Consider the following 22,402-nt stretch of genomic DNA (forward strand, 5'->3'; position numbering starts at 1 on the left):
TCACTCCTGGGCATCTGTCATATTTACTCGACTTAGCCTCAGTTGCCCTTAGTTCCTAGCACCCCAGAAGCAGGGTCCCGACGAAGGGACTAGATGGACCCAGGGCAAGTGGTAAGCTACCCTGCGTCAAACAGGATAGGGCAAGAGCCATAAAACTTATAATAAGTTAAGAGCCTGGTCATGGACAAATTTCGTCGTGACCCAAGGAGAAGGGAATGAACAAGGATCCTGCAGGGATTCACTATCACTGTCACTGTCATTCTGTTGTTCATCGATTTGCTCATTGATTGGCTCGAGCGGGCACCAGTCACGTCTCCATGGTGAGACTTGTTGTGACTGTGTTTGGCATCTCGAAGACGCCACGGGGAGCTTGCCAGGCTCTGCCGTGCGGGCGGGATCCTCTCGGTAGCTTGCCGGGCTCTGTGAGAGGGATGGAGGAATCGAACCCGGGTCGGCCATGTATTCAAAGTGAGCAATGGAAAATAAATTATCTAGCGTCTGCCCCTGGCAGGTAGGCTTGAAGGATGGTGGGGAAAAATCTGAGGAAAACATAATGCCCAAAAGGAGGGAGGGAGAGAGGGAGAGAGAGGGAGAGAGAGGGAGAGAGAGGGAGAGAAAGGGAGAGAGAGAGGGAGAGAGGGAGAGAGAGGGGGAGAGGGGGAGAGGGGGAGAGGGGGAGAGAGAGGGGGAGAGGGGGAGAGAGAGGGGGAGAGGGGGAAAGGGGGAGAGGGGGAGAGAGAGAGAGAGAGAATGGGGGAAATTGTCTGCCATAGAGGCAGGGTGAGGACTGGGATGGGGGGGGATACTGGGGACACTGGTGGTAGAAAATGTCCCTGGTGGATGGATGGGTGTCCACCATTATACAGCTGAATCTCAAACATGAAAGCTTTGTAGCTCTATCTCACGATGATCCAATGAAATCAATAAATACATAAATAAATTCTTTTCACTGGAGGCTCTGAGAGATAACTTCTTTTTTGTTGTTGTTTTGTTTTTGCTTTTTGAGTCCCACCCGGCGATGCTCAGGGCTAACTCCTGGCTCAGCACTCAGGAATAACTCCTGGCGGTGCTCGGGGGATCCTAGGGGATGCTGGGAATCGAACCCAGGTCAGCTGCATGCAAGGCAAACGCCCTAACCACTGTGCTATCACGCTGGCCCCACTTGGCAGCTTTTGCAGCCATCACCTGCCCTAGCCGTGATGCTGCCCAATGGCTCCATCTGAACCGTCTTTCTCCTTTCCTGCTGACGCCCGTTTCAGTTCCTTTAGGAATCTTTAGGAGTCGAATATAACGAGAGCTTCCAGCTCTCCGGGGGCTATAGCTGGAGGCTGGTGGGCCCCAGCCAGCCCCGGCTATTTTCACCTGTCCTCCTTCCCAGGATTTTTATAGAGCTGCATTTTTGGACTTCGGCCTGGGGCCGCCTCCACGGCCTGGCCGTGCGGTCCCAGAGCCAATCACCAAGGGTGCTGTGGCAGTTCTGACTTCTCTGATCGCACTGAGGGTTTGGGTTCACCTGTCATGGGGCCGAATGAGAATGTCAGGGCCCAGGGAAGCCGAGATGTGAGGCCGAGAGACAGTCCAAGTGACCGTTGCTGGTCCCCGAATTCTCCAGGAGGGCCCAGTTTACCTGGAGGCTGAGGTCTCCCACCTCGAGACATCTAATCCGGGAGCTTGGACGGCCTCCAGTTGTCACAGGACTGATCTCAGCTCCGTTAAGAGTCAAGCTATTGGGGCTGGAGCGATAGCACAGCGGGGAGGGCGTTTGCCTTGCACTCGGCCAACCCAGGTTCGATTCCCAGCATCCCATAGGGTCCCCGGAGCACCGCCAGGAGTGATTCCTGAGTGCAGAACCAGCAGTGACCCCTGGGCATCGCCGAGTGTGACCCAAAAAGCAAAAAAAAAAAAAAAAAAGAGTCAAGTTATTGGGGCTGGAGCGATAGCACAGTGGGGAGGGCGTTTGCCTTGCACGTGGCCGACCCGGGTTCGATTCCCAGCATCCCATAGGGTCCCCCGAGCACCACAAGGAGTGATTCCTGAGTGCACAACCAGCAGTGACCCGTGTGTGAACTAAAAAGCAAAAGTAAATAATTTTTTTTAAAAAAAAGAGTCAAGGGGGCTGGAGTGATAGCACAGCAAGTAGGGCATTTGCCTTGCACGCGGCCGACCCGGGTTCAATTCCCAGCATCCCATATGGTCCCCCAAGCACCGCCAGGAGTCATTCCTGAGTGCATGAGCCAGGAGTGACCCCTGTGCATCGCCGGGTGTGACCCAAAAGGCAAAAAAAAAAAAAGAGTCAAGCTATGTATAGCTATGTATGTAGATGACTACATGCACACAAAGGGAGATGTGTGTTCTATGTGGTGGGCAGGCTGTCTCATCAAGTCACAGGCGGAATCACGAAATCAGGGCGCCTCTGTGGGCACGTGTGCACAGGACTTCCTGCCTTGCCGGGCGACGCACGACACCAGTAAATCAATCTCCCGGCTGCCTAATGCTTCCTGCCTATTCTCGGCCACGTTCCTCTCCGCCTTGCCTCTGTTTCGATGCGGCAGGTGATCTTGGCGACATAAAACCATCCCAATAATCTGTCCCGCTCGGATCAAACGTTCGAGGCATTATTGAGCAAGGAACAGAGGCGGCAGCTGGCGTGGGGCACGCTCACTAGCGTGCGACCCAGAGCTTCTTTGTCTCAGATCGGGATGGTGCTGTTCAATCCCTCTGTCACGCACTTGCTTCAACCCCAGCCAGCTTTGCCCGGCGGGGGTGGGGAAGGTGGTCTCAGGGACCACTCCAGGCGTGCCGTGGGCAGCAGCTGGACCTGAGCAAATGGAACACGACACGGCGAATCAGTCCCCGAGGATGAAGCTCGTGGCAAGGTCCCTGATGGGTGTCAGGGTATGATGCCTGGGACCACTCTTGGATGCACTGTGAGTGGGTGGGTGTGCGGTCTCCCACCCGCTGTTGACGGAAGGGTAGCTGTTGGGAGCAGGGGTGAGGCTCTGCAGAGAAGGGCTGAATTCGCTCGCCCTCTCACTCCCAAAGAGGCGAACAGGGCTGTCGGCTTAATGCCTCAATGATGCCAGGGGCGAGCCAAGCATTTGGGAGACGCGCAATGCAAAGGGTTCCCAGCCCACACACGAAAGTGGCACCTGGCCAGTGGCTGGTTGCGCGACACACTTGGTGGATGTGTTTCTCGGGGCCTTTCTAGCCATCCCAACGCTCAGGCTAAGCCTTGCCCGGGCGAGGAGAAGGGAGAAATCCTGAAGACTGGGTTTCGCATAAAGACCAAGACGGTGACAGTGGATTCATGCCAAGTGAATCCTTTCGTGGTAGTCGAACCAAGGCAGCCGACCTCCCCCCTGCCGGCCTCAACTCACACTCCTAACGGACTAGACGCAGGGTGCAAAGAACCAATGGACAGGGACCAGGAAGACTGAGCAATGGTTGGAAGCTTGCCACCAGTGGCGGTAGGGGGCAAAGGGCATTTAGGGCAGAGAAGGGACCACTAGGACAAAGAGAGTTAGGAATGGTCACTCTAGACAAGAATTGAATGTCGAGAGAAGGTAAAGGGACACACATGATAACCTTTCTGTATCTGTATTGCAAACCATAATGCCCAAAAGGAAAAGAGAGAGGGGCTGGAGCCATAGCACAGTGGGGAGGGCGTTGGCCTTGCACGCGGCCGACCCGGGTTCCAGCATCCCATAGGGTCCCCCGAGCACCGCCAGGAGTGATTCCTGAGTGCAGAGCCAGGATTAACACCTGTGCATTGCCAGGTGTGACCCAAAAAGCAAAAACAAAAAAAAAAAAAAAGGAAAAGAGAGAGAGAGAGGGGAGAGAGATAAGGGGGTGTGTTGGGGCGGGTGGGGGGAGTCCGTGCAAGAGGCAGGCAGTGGGTGGGAGAGAGAATGGGAGAGAAACTGGGGACATTGGTGGTGGGAAATGTACCCTGTAAAGGAATGGGTGTTGGAGCATTTTATGACTGAAACCCAATCATGAACAATCTTGTAACTGTGTGTCTCACGGTGATTCAATTTAAAAAAAAAAAAAGGATATCATGTTTGGTGCATTATCTACTTTCAACACACATCTCTCATCCCGACCGATGCCTCCAGCCATCATTTTCTTAGTGATCCCTTCTCTATTCCATCTGCCTTCGGGGGATGGCAGGAAGGGAGGGGGGGTATACCGGGGATATTGGTGGTGGGGAATGTGCACTGGTGGAGGGATGGGTGTTGGATCATTGTGTGATTGTAACCCAAACTTGAGAGCTCGTAAAACTATCTCACGGTGATTCAGTAAAATTTAAAAATAGGGGCTGGAGCAATAGCACAGCAGGGACGGCATTTGCCTTGCACAAAACCTACCCAGGTTTGATTCCCAGCATCCTATATGGTCCCCTGAGCACCACCAGGAGTAATTCCTGAGTGCAGAGCCAGGAGTAACCCCTGAGCATCGCCAGGTGTGACCCAAAAAGCCAAAAAAAAAATAATTAATTAAAAATAAATAAATTAGGGGCTGGAGCAATAGCACAGCGGGGAGGGCGTTGGCCTTGCACGTGGCCAACACGGGTTTGATTCCCAGCATCCCATAGGGTCCCCCGAGCACCGCCAGGGGTGATTCCTGAGGGCAGAGCCAGGAGTGACCCCTGTGCATCACCAGGTGGGACCCAAAAAGCAAAAAATTAATTAATTAATTAATTAATTAAAGTGCCCACCCCCTCTTAGAGCTCCCTCCCTGCCCCCCCAGCTGTGACTCGGTCTTGGCATGGGAGATAAGAAGCCGTTGGGCAAAGGGGACAGGGGCCAGGGAAGGAAGGAGCAAGAAGGCGAGTCCTCCCCCCCACAAGAACTGTGCCAACCGCCAAGATGGTACCCAGAGCTTGGCTCTTTGCCAACGAGCTTTGAACAAGGAGGGGTCCTCTGAGCTCCCCCACACACACCCTGTGCACTTCCTTCTCTCCCCGCTCAAAACACTCTTCTCCTTCTCCTTCTCTCTGACAAGGATCTGGGCACAAAATCCGGAGGGACGCCTGCCCAAGGAAGACCCTCTTGATCGAGATGCTGCTGTTCTTATTTGGGCTTTGCTGAGCCACCAGCTTCCACCTCAGTAACACACTCAGCTCATTCCATTTCTGCTGGCAAAGCCCTCGCACAAGACTCCAAACCCTTCCTGTCATTAATTAGAACACCCCCTTGCCCCGCCTTCCCCCGCATCTGGCCTCCCTGGCCCCCCACCGGCCTAGGGCACACATCTGCAGCTTGATTCTGGTTTTCCAGGATTACTCCACTGCATTTGGCTTTAGATATTAGGCAGAGATGGGGGAGTCGCAGGTGGAGGGGTCCCCCAGAAGCCGGAGCCCTTCCCTAATTGCCCGTGGCTTATTCATTCCCTGGCTCAGTGCTAAGTCCCACAGGCCAGGGACACTCGGGCATAGGGCCAGCTTTCTCCAGCTGAAGATGGCTCAGAGTTCAGGGCGTTGGGAGTTGAGCCCAGCTCAGCCTAATCTGCATAGAGATGCGCGCGCGCGCGCGCGCGCGCACACACACACACACACACACACACACACACACACACACACACATCCACTTTGGGGATTGCTCCGTTTTACCCACCAAGGCTTGGGTGAAACACAGAGAGAGAATCTCGAGGTTTTTGGGATCTAACCTCAGACACTCACAAAGATATACGGTCGGGATTTCCTGCTTCTAAAGCAGCTCAGAGAGTCTGGAAACAACCCAAGTACCTGAGAACAGAAGACTGGTTAACGACACTATGGTATATCTATACAATGGAATACGACGCAGCAGCCCGGAAAAATGAAGTCGTGAAATTTGCCTATGAGTGGATGGAGAGTATCATGCTGAATAAGATGGGTCAGGAGGAGAGAGACAGACATGGAATGATTGCACTCATTTGTGGAATATAAAAAAAAAAAACATAGCAATAGACTGGAGCGATAGCACAGCGGGTAGGGCGGTGGCCTTGCACACGGCCGACCCGGGTTCGATTCCTCTGCCCTTCTCAGAGAGAAGGGAAAACAACGGGGCAACAGTGCAACAGCTACAGTGCTTTTGCTTTTTGGGTCATACCCAGCGATGCCACGTGCAAGACAAACGCCCTCCCTGTCGTGCTATCACTCCCAAGGTCATGTGTGTTTGGTTCTTTTTAGCTTTTTGGGTCCCACCCGGCGATGCTCAGGGCTCACTCCCGGCTCTGCACTCAGGGATCACTCCTGGCGGTGCTCGGGGGACCCTAGGGGATGCCGGGGATCAAACCCGGGGCCGGCCGTGTGCCAGGCCAACGCCCTCCCCGCTGTGCTATCGCCTCAGCCCCAAAGCCCAGGTCATGATCAGGAACCTGGACCCCACTTTCTCTTCCGGGGGAGAGAAGAGAGGAAAGCTGCACCCTACTTCTCAGGGTGGAAGCTTCTGGAATACCCCAGAGGGAGGGCGGAGGAGCTTTCTGACAGCCAAGCACATGCATGCCAAAGAGTATGCACCGCAATCCATGAGGACAGACATCAGATCTCAGCCTAGGCACCCCCTCTGCTCGCCTGAGACTCTTGGTTCCTCTCTGGTGGGGTCTGAGGTCAACGTCATCTTGGCGCTGCCCAAGCTCCCAGGAATGCCCCGCAACCGGTGTCTGTGGGAGGGGCCTTGGCACCTCCTCCTCCAGGCTGCCCTCCGTGCTTCCACCCCAGAAAACGTCTGGCCCCCAGGATAGTCCAAAATATGATAAAAATCGTGAATAAAGACAGGCAATCGTGAATAAAGATCTCACCGGTGAGATCAGGGGAGACCAAGGAAGGAAAGAAGGCTGGTTAGGGGGGCCAGAGGCGGGGAAGGTTGAGACACGCTCCCTGATCTTGGCCTTTACTAAGCCAGACAAAGTTGGAATAAATAGTCCAAGGTAAAGAAAAAACGTTTTTTTTGGGGGGGGGTCACACCCGGCGATGCACAGGGGTTGCTCCTGGCTCTGCCCTCAGGAATTACCCCTGGCAGTGCTCAGGGGACCATATGGGATGCTGGGATTAGAACCCGGGTCAGCCGCATGCAAGGCTAAACGCCCTCCCCGCTGTGCTATCGCTCCAGCCCAAGAAAAAAACGTTCTGATCAGGCCGACGGGGGCCGTGCGTGCTGGGCACCCCCTTTGTGAATCTGACTCTGGCTCCGGGAGAAAGAACTCTAGGGAGCAGGATGAGGGGTGCGGGGGCTCCTAACGTCCCCCGACAGAGTGCTGGCAACTAGGTACTTCCACCTGCAGAGAGCACAGGAAGACCAGGTTCCAGCCGGGTTCGGTGGAGGGGGGGTTGTGCAGGGGGCGGGTGAGAGGGGGTGCGGCTAGGACTGGGGGCGAGGATCCTGTAGAAAGAGCACGGCGGGGAAGACACCTGCGGTCCCCAAAGCATCAAGCTGTCCGCTTTGGAGCAAAGATGCTCCGGTTCAATGCTCGTCTCTCCTTTTGATGGGGACCACCCCCCCGCCCCCACCGCCGGAAACCCCAGTGACCTGGAATGATATTAACCAGGTAAGGCATTTCACACGGAGGCCGCCGAGGATTCTGGGTCCTTTGAAGGCAGCCGCGTGTCACCCAGGAAGGGGAACGCGGCCCACTTTCTGTCTGCATCAGAGGAAGTCGGGTGAGAAGGAACCTTGGCCCGAAAAGGATCAAAGAAGCCGGCAATGCGGAGAGGGCAGAAGAGGAGGGGGTGCGTGGGGAGAACAGGAAATCCTCCTCCTCGTAGGGGCCCGGGAGGGTGTGCTTCTTCCCCACGGCATTCCAACCGCAGGGTCCTCGCCCTCCCCCAGGGCCCACCCCCTGAGATCCCGGAGGCCCACCTGGCTGAGGCATCCGGAGAACCCAGCCCTTCTGTCCCCTGCATTCATTTTCTTACTTTCTCTTCCTTTCCTTTCTCCTTCCTTCCTTCCTTCCTTCCTTCCTTCCTTCCTTCCTTCCTTCCTTCCTTCCTTCCTTCCTTCCTTCCTTCCTCCCTCCCTCCCTCCCTCCCCCTTCCTTTCCCCCTTCCTTCCTTCCTTCCTTCCTTCCTTCCTTCCTTCCTTCCTTCCTTCCTTCCTTCCTTCCTTCCTTCCTTCCTCCCTCCCTCTCTCCCTCCCCCTTCCTTTCCTCCTTCCTTCCTTCCTTCCTTCCTTCCTTCCTTCCTTCCTTCCTTCCTTCCTTCCTTCCTTCCTTCCTTCCTTCTTTCCTTCCTTCCTCCCTCCCTCCCTTCCTACCTAGGAGTGAGCCCTGAGCACTGTTAGTTGTATCCCCAAAACAAAACAATAAAGACTACTGTCTAACTGCACTCATTTGTGGAATATAAAGTTATATCATGGGAGACTGACACCCAAGGACAGTCGAGATAAGGGACAGGAGGGTGGCCCCACAGCTTGGAAGCCGGCCTCACGTGCTGGGGGGAAAGGCAGTTGGGGTGGAGAAGGGAGCACTGAGTCAATGATGCTCGGAGGGCTCGCTCGGGATGGGAGATGCGTGCTGAAAGTAGACTATGGACCAAACATGATGGCCACTTAGTATCTGTATTGCAAACCATGACACCCAAAGGGAGAGAGAGAGAAAGAGGGAAGGTGCCTGCCACAGAGGCGGGGGGAGGGACAGGGTGGGGGAGGAGGGAGGGATACAGGGAACATCGGTGGTGGAGAATGGGCACTGGTAGAGGGATGGGTGCTCAATCACTGTATGACTGAAACGTAATCGCAAAAGACTGTAAGTTGGAAAAGAAATTCAAAAATAAAAAAAGAATAGTGTCTAAAAATATCAAATACTTTAATATCAACAAGGAAGGCGAGATATTTCTACAATTAAAACTGTGGATCACTGCTAAAAAGAAATAGACAACAGGAAAACGGAAAGATATGGTCGACCGCTGCCCCACAGAGAGGGAATATATGGGTCTGGAGCAATAGCACAGCAGGGAGGACATTTGCTTTGCACACAGTCAACCCGGGTTCGATCCCTGTCACTCCATAGGGTCCCCTGAGCACTGCCAGGAGAAATTCCTGAGTGTAGAGCCAGGAGGAACCCCTGAGCATCGCCGGGAGTCACCCAATGTCCCCTACCCACCCAAAAAAGAGAAATCTAAAAGACCATTAAACCAGGTCCCAGAGCCTCAAAGGCACCCCTGGCCTCTGAACACTGTGTAGGGATTTGCCCACCAGGAGTGACCCCCCGTCCAAAACGAACAAACAAAACCTTTTTTTTTTTTTTTTGCTTTTTGGGTCCCACCCGGCGATGCTCAGGGCTGACTCCTGGCTCTGCACTCAGGAATCACTCCTGGCAGTGCTCAGGGGACCCTATGGGAAACAGGAGCTGTGTTTCAGTAAAACTTTATCAAAACAGGCTGTCGAGCCTCATGAACATCTCCATCAGAGCGCCCAAGCAGAGGCTAAAGTCTCACACCTGGAGGGGAAAAGCCTGTGTCAGAGGGCACTTCAAGGTCATCGCTGGCATTTCTAAAGCCAAGGACACATGCCCACTATCAAGGCATGCCACAGGGTGTCACAAAGGGCACTGGCCTTGTATTCTCTGATCTATTGGGGGAAATTTTTTTTTGTTTGCTTTTTGGGTCACACCCAGCGATGCTCAGGGGTTACTCCTGGCTCTGCACTCAGGAATTACTCCTGGCGGTGCTTGGGGGACCATATGGGATGCCGAGGATCGAACCCGGGTCGGCCGCGTGCAAGGCAAACGCCCTATCCGCTGTGCTATCGCTCCGGCCCCCTATTGGGGGAAATATTCTCTATCTAAAACAGAGTGAGGGGTTGAAGTTGGAGCAATAGCACAGCGGGGAGGGCGTTTGCCTTGCACACGGCTGACCCGGGTTCGATTCCCAGCATCCCATATGGTCCCCTTTGCACCGCCAGGGGTGATTCCTGAGTGCAGAGCCAGGAGTAACCCCTGTGCATCACCAGGTGTAACCCAAAAAGTAAAAGCAAAAAAAAAAGAACGGAGTGGGGGGTCATACATGGGAATTATGAAAGTCACAATTTTTCAATTTTTCTTTCTACTTTTTCCCCACTTGGGATTTTCATCTGCGACACGGCTAAAATCAGTACAAGATGGTGGGGCTGGAGCGATAGCACAGCGGGTAGGGCATTTGCCTTGCATGCAGCCGACCCAGGTTCGATTCCCAGTATTCCATAGGGTCCCCTGAGCACCGCCAGGAGTAATTCCTGAGTGCAGAGCCAGGAGTAACCCCTGAGCACCGCCAGGTATGACCCAAAAAGAAAAATAAGTAAATAAATAAATAAATAATAAAATAAAATCGGTACAAGATGGAAAAGCCAGTCCATGTAAATGAAAACATTCAGGAAAAACAAAAAGCCAGAACAGATATTTAAAGCAGCAACAACACCACCTGGTGACAAGCTGTTTGCCTGCCTAAAGTTGCTTTCTCTCTTTGTTTTTTGGGGGGCCACCTCCAACAATGCTCCTATGGGTTGCTGGAGCTCAAAGCTGGCTCAGCCGTGTGCATGGCAAAAGCCCTCTCCCGCTGTGCTATCACTCCAGCCCCGTGTGCCTAAAGGAAAAAAAAAAAGATCCCTATTTATAGGAGGGGTTCGGTTCCAAAGGGCTGTTCTCAGAAAGTCACTATGTCCGACCAGCCAGGATTCTACCAGCTTCCTGGGGCGGATCAGACACATACTACTCATTTGCATCCTGTTTTGATTTCTCTTATCAAGTTGAAGCACATTTTTTTGTGTGTTCCGTCAAATTTTGTCTTCGCACCGTTGGTGAATCCTCTCAGGAGGGGTTAATGCACTTGTATTTTGTCTGAATTTGGGAACACTGTGGATTTGCAGCGAGAAGCATCTTTGTCAGGGCCCGCGATGGGTGACAATGATCATCAATCCACAGGGTCTGACTGAAACGAGCAAGCTATTATCTTCACACTACACACTGAAGCCACTCGCTTCTGCCAAGTTGTTAGAGTTTAGCCTCAACTTAGAGAAACCGTCCCTGTGACCCCTGCTTGCTGCCTGTGTTGTAAATAAAGTTTTATTGAAATACAGCCCAACTCATTCCCTTCCTCTACTGCACATCCCACTGCCTGCTCTTTAAAATAAATTTATTGAAACACAGCTCCCCTCATATCCCTTCCTCTACTGCACACCCTGATGCCTGCTGTTGTAAATAAAGTTTTACTGAAACGCAGGGAATGGGGGCATTTCCTTCCTCTACTGCACACACTGCTACCTGTTGTTGTAAATAAAGTTTTACTGAAACACAGATTTGCCCCTTCCCTTCCGTACTGCACACCCCACAGCCTGTTGCTGTAAATAAAGTTTTATTGAAACACAGCTTTACCCCTTCCCTTCCTGTACTGCACACCCCACAGCCTGTTGTTGTAAATAAAGTTTTATTGCAACTCAGCTCCACCCATTCCCTTTATCTACTGCACACACCACTGTCTACTGTTGTAAATAAAGTTTTATTGAAACACAGATTTGCCCCTTCCCTTCCTGTACTGCATACCCCACAGCCAGTTGTTGTAAATAAAGTTTTATTGAAATGCAGGGAATGGAGACATTCCCTTCCTCTACTGCACACACCGCTGCTACTGTTGTAAAGTTTTATTGAAACACATATTTGCCCCTTCCCTTCCTGTACTGCACACCCCACAGCCTGTTGTTGCAAATAAAGTTTCATTGAAACTCAGCTCCACCCATTCCCTTCCTCTACTGCCCACAGATGCTCTGGCATTGTGACCCCAACAGTGGGGTCACTGCAGTTCACCATTGGGCCTGCTTTCCAGCTAATACCTTTGCTAGTCTATCTCCTAAATTCCCAGATCTACTCTGTTTCCAACCATGGACACTGGAGATGGTTGTGAGGTTTAGATGTAAAGGTCTACAAGAGAATCCCCAAACGTCAGAGATGAGCAGAAAGCACAGGAGGATAGAATAATCTAGAAAAGAGTTTCTCTACCTCTTCCCTGTCATGCTTCCCCTCTTCCGACCTTTTATCTTTCCTATGTCCCCCACCCCCACCCAAACCTTTCCTGTCTCCTTAGCATCACACATGCTGATTTATGTGATTTTCACCTAAGGGCCTGTGGAATATCCCAGAGGTCCACTGGGGTACCGGTGAGTGCCCTGGAGCGAAGGAGAGAATTGGGGATCTCTGAGTTTACACAGCGGTTGGGCGTTTGCCTTTCATGTGGCCGACCCGAGTTCGATTCATCCGCCCCTCTCGGAGAGGCCGGCAAGCTACCGAGAGTATCGAGCCCGCGCGGCAGAGCCTGGCAAGCTCCCCGTGGCGTGTTGGATATGCCAAACACAGTCACAATAAGTCTCTCAATGAGAGACGTGACTGGTGCCCGCTCGAACAAATCGATGAGCAACGGGATGACAGTGACAGTGAGTTTGAACAGCCATACCCGCACGGCGGCGTGGGGCCCACCACTGACGGCTTTCACTTTGCTGCCTGTCGTCGTAGGAACAATAGTCTATGTCGCCACGGATGCTGGGGCCAAACAGGAATTTCCTTAATGACATCCTTTGGCTGGATGACCCAAGAAATAAGTTCGTGACGTTCGTCCAGGAATGCCACGCACTGGGCCAGCCCCAAGAAAAGCTTGGAAGCCCCGTAGACAGAGACACGGAGGTAGAAGAGCAAAAGGCCCTATCAGGAGACATTGGCAACTGGGCCTCGTCAGGGTTCTTTGCTTCTGCATCCCCAAGTCCCTAATTGCCCACCCTCCACTCCCCGGCTTTTTCCCCCGACCCCAGAACCTCTTCACTCCTGGGATTCTTTAAGAGGTTGCTATGATCCCAGCTGCTTTTTTGGCTCTCTGGGCCCCGGGGCCCCTGGGTATTCCAAGACACGGCTTCGTTACAGACAGCTTGCATGGGCCCCCAAGAGTCTACCAAGCTAATATTTACTGGGTACTTCCCAGGGGAGCAGGCATTAAAGGAAATACTTAACAAAACCCAGATCCTTGATGCTTCCTAACAGCCCGGGTGAACTGGGAAGATAAAAGAGGGAGCAAATAGATGACTGGATAAAGAAATTCTGGCGGGCAGGGGGGCGCTGAGCAATAGCACAGCGGGAAGGGCGTTGGCCTTGCACGCGGCTGACCCGGGTTTGATTCCCAGCATCCCATAGGGTCCCCCGAGCACCGCCAAGAGTGATTCCTGAGTGCATGAGCCAGGAGGAACCCCTGTGCATGGCCGGGTGTGACCCAAAGAGCAATAAATAAATAAATACATAAATAAAAATAAAAAGGAGTGATCCCTGAGTGCCCATCCAGAGGTCAGCCCTGAGCACCGTCGGATCTGGCCCCCAAATCAACAACAACAACAAATTTAATGTTAAGGATTAATAACCAGATCAAAGATTCCTTGAAAGCAAGCGTGTCTGATTAATTTCCGAGCTCCTTGGCGGCTTAAAAAAAAATTAAAAAGCAGGCCAGCCACGTTCAAAGAGGGGATAAATAGCTCAGTGAATGAATGAGCCAATGACTCTGGAATCAATGGTAGGTCAATAAGACTTAGAGAGTGCTTCTCTTCACTGAGAAAAATTCCCCCACAAAAGCAATGCACGTAGGGGGCTGGAGCGATAGCACAGCGGGGAGGGTGTTTGCCTTGCAAGCGGCTGACTCGGGTTCGATTGCCAGCATCCCATAGGGTCCCCTGAGCACCGCCAAGAGTGATTCCTGAGCCAGGAGTCAGCCCTGAGCATCGCCGGGTGTGACAAAGAAGAGGAGAGAAAGAAAGAAAGAAAGAAAGAAAGAAAGAAAGAAAGAAAGAAAGAAAGAAAGAAAGAAAGAAAGAAAGAAAGAAAGAAAGAAAGAAAGAAAGAAAGAAAGAAAGAAAGAAAGAAAAGAGGGGCTGGAGCGATAGTCTAGCAGGGAGGGCATTTTCCTTGCATGCGGCCGACCCAGGTTCGATTCCCAGCATCCCATAGGGTCCCCTGAGCACCGCCAGGAGTAGTTCCTGAGTGGAGAGCCAGGAGTCAGCCCTGAGCCGTGGTCCCCAATTCCTGGCCGCCTTATTCCCGTGAACATAACAGGCAGCCGAAGCGTAGCTCTATAAAGCTGAGAGCGTCGGCCCCGACACTTGGACTTCTTTGCATAGACCTACACGTGTCGATTTCTTTTTCATTTTGGGGTGATGCTCACTGGTTCGCCTTCATGACCCAGTTCACTCCCCAACACCATATTATGGTCACCCCCAAGCACCGTTGGGTATGACCCAAACACCCTCCCTCCACCCAATATATAGCACTGTCGTCCCATTGTTCATTGATTTGCTCAAGCGGGCACCAGTCACGTCTCCATGGTGAGACTTGTTGTGACTGTGTTTGGCATCTCGAATACGCCACGGGGAGCTTGCCAGGCTCTGCCGTGCGGGCGGGATCCTCTCGGTAGCTTGCCGGGCTCTCAGAGAGGGGCGGAGGAATCGAACCCGGGTCGGCCCCGTGCAAGGCAAATGCCCCACCAGCTGTGCTATCACTGTGAAAGATAGCACAGTGATATGTTGGGCTCTGTTAGACCATCATCTTTAAATATCAAGAGATGACACATTAAAATTCTATTATACCATTAAATCCTTTTACTGACGCGAAAGAGCACGATAAAGCTCATATAGTAAATTAGCCAAAGTACAATCTGAACATTGCAAAGCCCCAAAACAGCTGCTCATCGGACGTGAAGTTGAAGGAAAACTTGATCTGACTTGGAATAAACAATTTACTTCTAAATGGGAAATACCTTCACTTGTGCCTGAAAGTCCCACATCAATTTTCATTAGAAAGGTTTTTTTTTTCTTGCCTTCCACGGAAGTTTGCCAAAGAGCCTCCTCGTGTACTTTCCTAGTTCTAAAGGGCAATTATCTTGCAAAATTTGAAATAAATCTCTTCAGCCAAGTCTGAATCATGAAGGAGGTTAAAATACATCATTTGACCCTCCGAGCTATAATAGAAGATTTCAGGAGGGGGAAATCCAATTATTTGACGCAAGGAAGAAATCAGAGCTCTTTGGGAAAAAAAAATAATTCAAAAATTTGAGGATGTGATTGAAAAATAAGCAAGGCAAAGGTTTTTCAAAGTTTCAAATTGCCAAGTTGCCGGCGGAGGGATTGGTTTTCTGATGGTATATTTATGCAGCAATAGAGAAGAAGAGAGATGGAAGATGGTTTACACATTCTCATTCAAGCCATGTCACGGGGCTACAAAAGACGCTCTTTTTTTTTTTCTTTTCCCTTTTGCTTCCCATTCTCTCATTACTTACAAATCGCGTTTCAAACAAAACATAGTCAATGCAAAATAGAAAAGTAAACCACGGTCCCCGCAATTGGAACGAGAAGAGTATAAACAACCAAAGGAGAGAAATATAAGTCTGAAGGTTTGCACAGAACCATTAATTCTCTCTGCACATACTGGAGACACGAGCGGGATTATCCGCTAAGCCTTTAAACACACATTTTCTTAACAAGTAAGAAAGGAATTCGGCATATTCATGATTTGAAAATCACCTTCCTGGTCCTCTTTAGCCAATTAGGCTGCCTTGAGCCCAAACCAAAATCTGCCTCCACCACTGATCATTACAGTTAATGACAAATGGCCCATTAACTGTGATTTTTTTTTTTTTTTCTGGACAGGGTTGGGATGCTCAGATTTCATTTACCGGGGACAGAGCAACAGCAAAGCAAGGAGGCCATTGGCCTTCCATGGAACCAACCCGGGTTCAATCCGCGGCATCCCATACGGTCCCCTGAGCACCGCCAGGAGTGATTCCTGAGTGCAGAGCCGGGAGTGACCCCTGAGCACCGCCGGGTGGGACCCCAAAAGCCAAAAAAAATAAAAATTTCATTTACCTGTGTGTATTGCCTCACACTAACCCTGAGTCGAAGGGTTTTTCTCTCTTCTGACATGAGGCTGCCCTTCGGGCGTTCAGAACTGGCTGTCAGTCTCTATCCCTCTTAATTTTTTGCAATTGCTTTGCATTAGTGGACAGTATTAGAAACTTCCTTTGGGCCGGAGTGATAGTACAGCGGGGAGGGCGTTTGCCTTGCATGCGGCCGACCTGGGTTCAATCCTCGGAATCCCACAGGGTCCCCCAAGCACCGCCAGGAGTGATTCCTGAGTGCAGAGGCAAGAGTCAGCCCTGAGCATCGCTGGATGTGACCCCAAAAGTGAAAGAAAGAAAGAAAGAAAGAAAGAAAGAAAGAAAGAAAGAAAGAAAGAAAGAAAGAAAGAAAGAAAGAAAGAAAGAAAGAAAGAAAGAAAGAAAGAAAGGAAAGAGAGAGAGAGAGAGAGAGGGAGGGAGGGAGGGAGGGAGAGGAAGGAAGGAAGGAAGATGGAGCCAGAGCGATAGCACAGTGGGTAGGGCGTTTGCCTTGCACGCGGCCAACGCGGGTTCATTCCCCGGCATCCCATATGGTCCCCTGAGCACTGCCAGGAGTAATTCCTGAGTGTAGGGCCAGGAGTAACCCTGAGCATCATTGGGTGTGACCCAAAAAGCAAAAAAAAAAGGAGGGAAGGAGGGAGGGAGAGAAGGAAGGAAGGAAGGAAGGGAGGGAGGGAGAAAGGAAGGAAGGAAGGGAGGAAGAAAGGAAGGGAGGGAGGAAGGAAGGGAGGGAGGGAGGAAGAAAGGAAGGAGGGAAGGAAGGAAGAAACTTCCTTGACAGCTCTATGAGGCAGAGGGTTCAGCAATGAAAACCACGTATATCCCACCACCAAGACCCCCCCCACACACACACACACACACTGGGTGGGGCTGGGAGAAGGAACAACACGCGGCTTGGTGACGCCGGCCTCTGAACATACTATACTGATGGCTCAACCATGACATTTTGTTGGACGTGGCGAGTGTCTCACGCCGCTAGGGCCCTTCTGAGACCTTCTGGCCACGCCTAAAGTTCCCAGCAAGGGGCTGGAGCCATAGCACAGCGGGTAGGGCGCTTGCCTTGCACAAGGCCGACCCGGGTTCGATTCCCAGCATCCCATAGGCTCCTTTGAGCACCGCCAGGAGTAATTCCTGAGTGCAGAGCCAGGAGGAACCCCTGAGCATCGCTGGGTGTGACGCCAAATAGCCAAAGAGAAAAACTATATAAATTCCCCAGCGAGAACAGGCAGGGGGGACCTGGACCGTGAGTCGCCACTGGGACAGATATGCCGGGGGGGGGGTCACTCGATGAGGGGAAGGTTCTGCATCTCCAGCTGGGAGACGTCCAGTGTCCAGGCCTCGGCATCGAGGGCCCGGGAGGTCAGCGCGGCTCTTACCATGACGGAGATGTGCAGAATCCGCAGCTCCTCCTCCGCAGACTCGTGCTGGGGCTCCTCCGTGGGGTCCTGGCCGGGGAGGCTGGGGGCCCCGTCCTGGTGGTGGATGTGGAACAGCAGTGTCCCGTTCTCCAGCCACTGCTGCCTCCAGCGCACCAAGGGGATGTCCTCGGTGTTGCCCGAGATCTCTGGAGGACAGACAGCAGAGGGGACAGGGTCAGAATCCCCCTGTTCCGGGCGGGGGTGGGTGGGAGGGAGGGCTGGACGCGGGGAGGCGGGAAGGGAGGTTGGGATAGAGACGGACCCGGGCCACAGTGAGAGGTGGGAATGGTCACTCTGGGCGAGAGTGAGCTGGTGAAATTGGTAAAAGGGACCTACAGGATAAGCTTTCGGTATCTGCATTGCAAACCATGATGAGAGGGAGGGAGGGAGGGAGAAAGAGAGAGAGAGAAAGAGAGAAAGAGAGAGAGAGAAGAAAGAGAGTGGGAGGGAGAAAGAGGGAGGGAGAGAGAGAGGGAGAGAGATGGAGGGAGAGAGAGGAGAGAGAAGGGAGGAGGGGAGAGAGAAGAGAGAGAGGGAGACAGCTAGAGAGAGGGAAGGAGGGAGAGAGGGAGAGGGAGAGAGAGGGAGGAAAGAGAGTGGGAGGGAGAAAGGGAGGGAGGTAGAGAGGAAGAGAGCTAGAGAGAGGGAAGGAGAGAAAGAGGGAGAGTGAGAGAGTTGAGAGAGAGGGAGAGAGCGAGAGGGAGAGTGAGAGAGAGGGAGAAAATAGTGGGAGGGCGAGAGAGAGGGAGGGAGAGAGAGGAGAGAGCAGGAGGGAGGAGGAGAGAGAGGAGACAGAGAGGGAGAGAGCTCGAGAGAGGGAAGGAGGGAGAGAGAGGGAGAGAGAGCTAGAGAGAGGGAGAGTGAGAGAGTGGGAGGGAGAGAGAGAAGAGAGCAGGAGAGAGGAGAGAGAGGGAGGGAGCAAGAGGGAGGGAAGGAGGGAGAGGGAGAGAGTTGAGAGAGCGAGGGAGAGGGAGAGGGGAGAGAGAGTGAGAGAGAAAGGAAGGAAAGAGGGGGGAGAAAGAGGGAGGGAGGGAGAGAGAGAAGAGAGCAGGAGGGAGGGAGGGGGCGAGTGAGAGAGGGAAGAGAGAGAGAGAGGGAGAGAGAGACAAAGTAGCTGCCATAGAGACAGGTAGGGGTGGGGGCAGGAGTGGGAGGGAAGGCAGCGGGGACATTGGTGTCTGGAATATGCACTGATGAAGGGACGGGTGTTGGAACATTGTTGTTTTTGTTTGCTTTTGCTTTTGCTTTTGCTTTTTGGGTCACACCCAGCGATACTCAGGGGTTCCTCCTGGCTCAGCAAGAATCACCCCTGGCAGTGCTGGGGGGACCCTATGGGATGCCGGGGATCGAACCCGGGTCGGCCACGTGCAAGGCAAACACCTTCCCTGCTGTGCTATCTTTCTGGCCCCCTTTTAAATGTGTTTTGTTAGTTTTTTTTGTATTGTTTATCGAACATTGTACAACTGAAACGCAATCATGAACAACTTTTTAACTATGTATCTCACTATGATACCACAAGAAAAAATATTTTTAATTCCCCTGTTCTGACAATCCTGAAAATTCCCTGAGAACCGGATAGTACTGATAAACCAGACGAGTTCAAATCCACTTTTCAATCTCTCCCACTGGCCCCCATGAACCAGCCCCCACGGACTCAACCAAAAGCCCCCCCGCCCAAAGAGTCGGTCTCAGGCTGATCCCTGCTCTGAAACCCAAGAAAGCAGAGAGATGGGGTTGGAGCGACAGCACAGCGAGGAGGGCGTTTGCCTTGCACGCATCCGACCCGGGTTCGATCCCCGGCATCCCACAGGGTCCCCCCGAGCACCGCCAGGAGTGATTCCTGAGTGCAGAGTTGGGAGTCAGTCCTGAGCATCGCCAGGTGGGACCCAAAAAGAAAAAAAAAACACACAGAGATGCCAATAAAAAAAGAATCCCCCGTTCCCTGGACTCTTCACTTCCTGAGATCAGGCTCTCCTCACCCACCGAGAAAAATACTACGGTGCCAATTCAAGTTCTTCCCCACCTGCCTGCAATCAGGAGCCTCCCCGGAGCAACGCCTGAATTCCCAGCCCCGCCCCCCAGGAGGTAAATATGAGGTTGTTGACCCCCTGTTCCATCCGAAGTGCAAGTGCCGACAATTACTCCCAAACACACAACAAGGGACTCGGGGCCACGGGAATCACGGGGTGATCAATCAACCTTGATGGGTGTTTGATCATTACAAACTGCTTTGTAACTGTTCTCACGTGGATTCAATAAATTTAAAAAAAAATCGGTGGTACGGAAAATCAGGTGCTAGCCTTGCATACAGCCCACGCCATCTCTGTTACCAGCACTTGCAATGGGTCCCCTGAACACCCCTGAGAATAGCCGCTGAGCACTGGGTCAGGAGTAGCCCCCAAGCAACACCAGGTGTGAACCCAAACCTCATCAAATAAAACGTTGTCGTTCTTGGGCCTGGAGTGATAGCACAGTGGGGAGGGCGTTGGCCTTGCATGCGGCCGACCCGGGTTCAAATCCCAGCATCCCATAGGGTCCCCCGAGCACCGCCAGGAGTCATTCCTGAGTGCATGAGCCAGGAGTGACCCCTGTGCATCGCCGGGTGTGACCCAAAAAGCAAACAAACAAACAAACAAACAAAAAAACCATTGTCGTTCTTCTCTCACAGTGAATAAGGTATCTCTCAAATTGTTTCTTCCTCAGGGACCACACTGCAACGAGGAACAGCCACTTTAAATATTGACGGCATGGCACGAGAGAACCTATCCCTAGGCCGAACAGCTACAAATGCGACCACACGACACATTATGATCATAAGACACACCCGACCCATACTCCAAGAGTATTTTTGTTTTGTTTTGTTTTTGGGTCACACCTGGCGATGCACAGGGGTTCCTCCTGGCTCTACACTCAGGAATTACCCCTGGCGGTGCTCAGAGGACCCTATGGGATGCTGGGAATCGAACCCGGATCGGCCGCGTGCAAGGCAAACACCCTCCCCGCTGTGCTACCGCTCCAGTCCGTTGGCACACTGTATGACTAAAACCCAACGGCAACAACCTTGTTAAAAAAAAAATCAATCATTAAATAGAATAAAACTATTGATGGCCTTTATAAATATCTCGCAGGGCTGCGGGAGGGCACCAGGCTGTTCCCATATTATTTTTATTTTGTTTTGTTTTCTTTTTGGGTCCCACCCGGCGATGCTCAGGGCTGACTCCTGGCTCTGCACTCAGGAATTATCCCTGGCGGTGCTCAGGGGACCCTATAGGAAGCTGGGAATCGAACCCGGGTCAGCCGCGTGCAAGGCAGACGCCCTCCCCGCTGTGCTATCGCTCCGGCCCTGTTCCCACATTATTTGTTCGTCCAGTTACTCTTCCATTTACAGAACAGACGAGACAGGAGCGTCCATCGAGGCCCGACTGCAAGGCCCTGATGTCATGAGACCCCAGGGGACACCTGGGGGCCACACTCAAGGGACCCACACGCCGACGCTGGGCTTGAACCCGACACCTGCTCTGAGCATGGATGGGGTGACCCAAATAAACAATGAGGGGGCTGGAGCGATAGCACAGCGGGGAGGGCGTTTGCCTTGCACGCGGCTGACCCGGGTTCGAATCCCAGCATCCCATAGGGTCCCCTGAGCACTGCCAGGAGTGATTCCTGAGTGCAGAGCCAGGAGTCAGCCCTGAGCATCGCCGGGTGGGACCCAAAAAGCAAAAAATAAATAAAGAAATAAATAAACGAATGAGGCACGAGCGTCTGGCGTGCCCGCAGCAGCTGCATCTGGGTGGCGTGGACCCACAGGGGCGCGGCGGGACGCTGGGGACACGGCGTGTGACGCGCACAGTCTGAATCCCACGGGCACGAGAGAATCTCCACTCGCGGAGAAGCCTGAGTCATCATCCTAATTCCAGCTCCCAGCTGAGGACGCCGTCTTCTCGCGGGGTTAGTTTAGGACGCCCGCGACTCGGCCCCCGCCCCCACACGCTCATCCGGGGCGTCCCTTAGGCCTCCCCGCACCCCAATAATAATCCCCCCTTTCGGGAGGGGGGGCACAGCACGCCAGGGTACACCCCCCCCTTGCAAAACAACTTCCGTCCTCCCAAACTTGGAAGACGGCGTCGGTGTGAATTGGAAAAAGATGAAAAGATCTTAGAAAAAAGAATTTGCTGGGGCTGGAGCAAGAGCACAGTGGGGAGGGTGTTTGCCTTGCACGCGGCCGACCCGGGTTCGATCCCCGGGATCCCATAGGGTCCCCTGAGCACCGCCAGGGGTAATTCCTGAGTGCAGAGCCAGGAGGAACCCCTGAGCATCGCCGGGTGGGACCCAAAAAGAAAAAAAAAACAGAAAATAAATTTGCTGGCTAGCTTGGCTCGGGTCTCCACTGGTGATTCTAGGGCTCCCAGGGAGACCCCCACCCCCACTCCCTGCTGCATATTCCCAAGGGCTCACAGGTGAAAATTAGACAAATGGGGGGGGGGCGCAGAGCAATAATATAGCAGGTAGGATGCTTGTCTTACACACGCGGCTGACCTGGGTTCGATCCCCAGCATCCCATAGGGTCCCCTGAGCACTGCCAGGAGTGATTCCTGAGTGCAGAGCCAGGAGTCAGCCCTGAGCATCGCCGGGTGGGACCCAAAAAGCAAAAATAAAATAAAATAAATAAAAATAAAATAAAAGATGGGATGGAACCAGAGCGACAGCACAGAGGGGAGGGCGTTGGCCTGGCACGTGGCTGACCCGGGTTCGATCCCTGGCATCCCATAGGGTCCCCTGAGCACCGCCAGGAGTGATTCCTGAGTGCAGAGCCAGCCAGAAGTAACTCCTGAGCATCGCTGGGTGTGACCCAAAAAGCAAAAACAGGAAAATTGTATAAACAGAGAGGGCACAGCCTTGGGGGTCCACTAGTAGGACAGGGTCGGGGGGGATGTAGAAAGGAGACAGGTGGGAAAGGCCGAGAGACCCCTTGCTTTGTGTGGCTTCAGGCAGGCCAGGATTTAGGGGGCTTCTCCTGCACCTCCTCAACTTCAAGCTCAGAAAGGGCCACAGGGGGGTGGGACTGGAGCGATAGCACAGCGGGGAGGGCGTTTGCCTGGTATGCGGCCGACCCGGG

At 52.8% G+C, this 22,402-nt stretch overlaps 1 protein-coding gene across 1 annotated transcript in view; it reads right to left on the reverse strand.

Moving 5' to 3' along the window:
- Window positions 1–22,402, reverse strand: part of ASTN1 (astrotactin 1) — a 197,792-nt gene that overhangs the window by 113,682 nt on the left and 61,708 nt on the right. Inside the window, exon 2 of the mRNA XM_055121220.1 lies at window positions 17,245–17,432. Within this exon, the coding sequence (XP_054977195.1) occupies window positions 17,245–17,432 (188 nt within the window). The remainder of the gene's footprint in view (window positions 1–17,244; window positions 17,433–22,402) is intronic.

This window comes from Sorex araneus, chromosome X (assembly GCF_027595985.1).
Source record: "Sorex araneus isolate mSorAra2 chromosome X, mSorAra2.pri, whole genome shotgun sequence".
Lineage (NCBI taxonomy): Eukaryota > Metazoa > Chordata > Mammalia > Eulipotyphla > Soricidae > Sorex > Sorex araneus.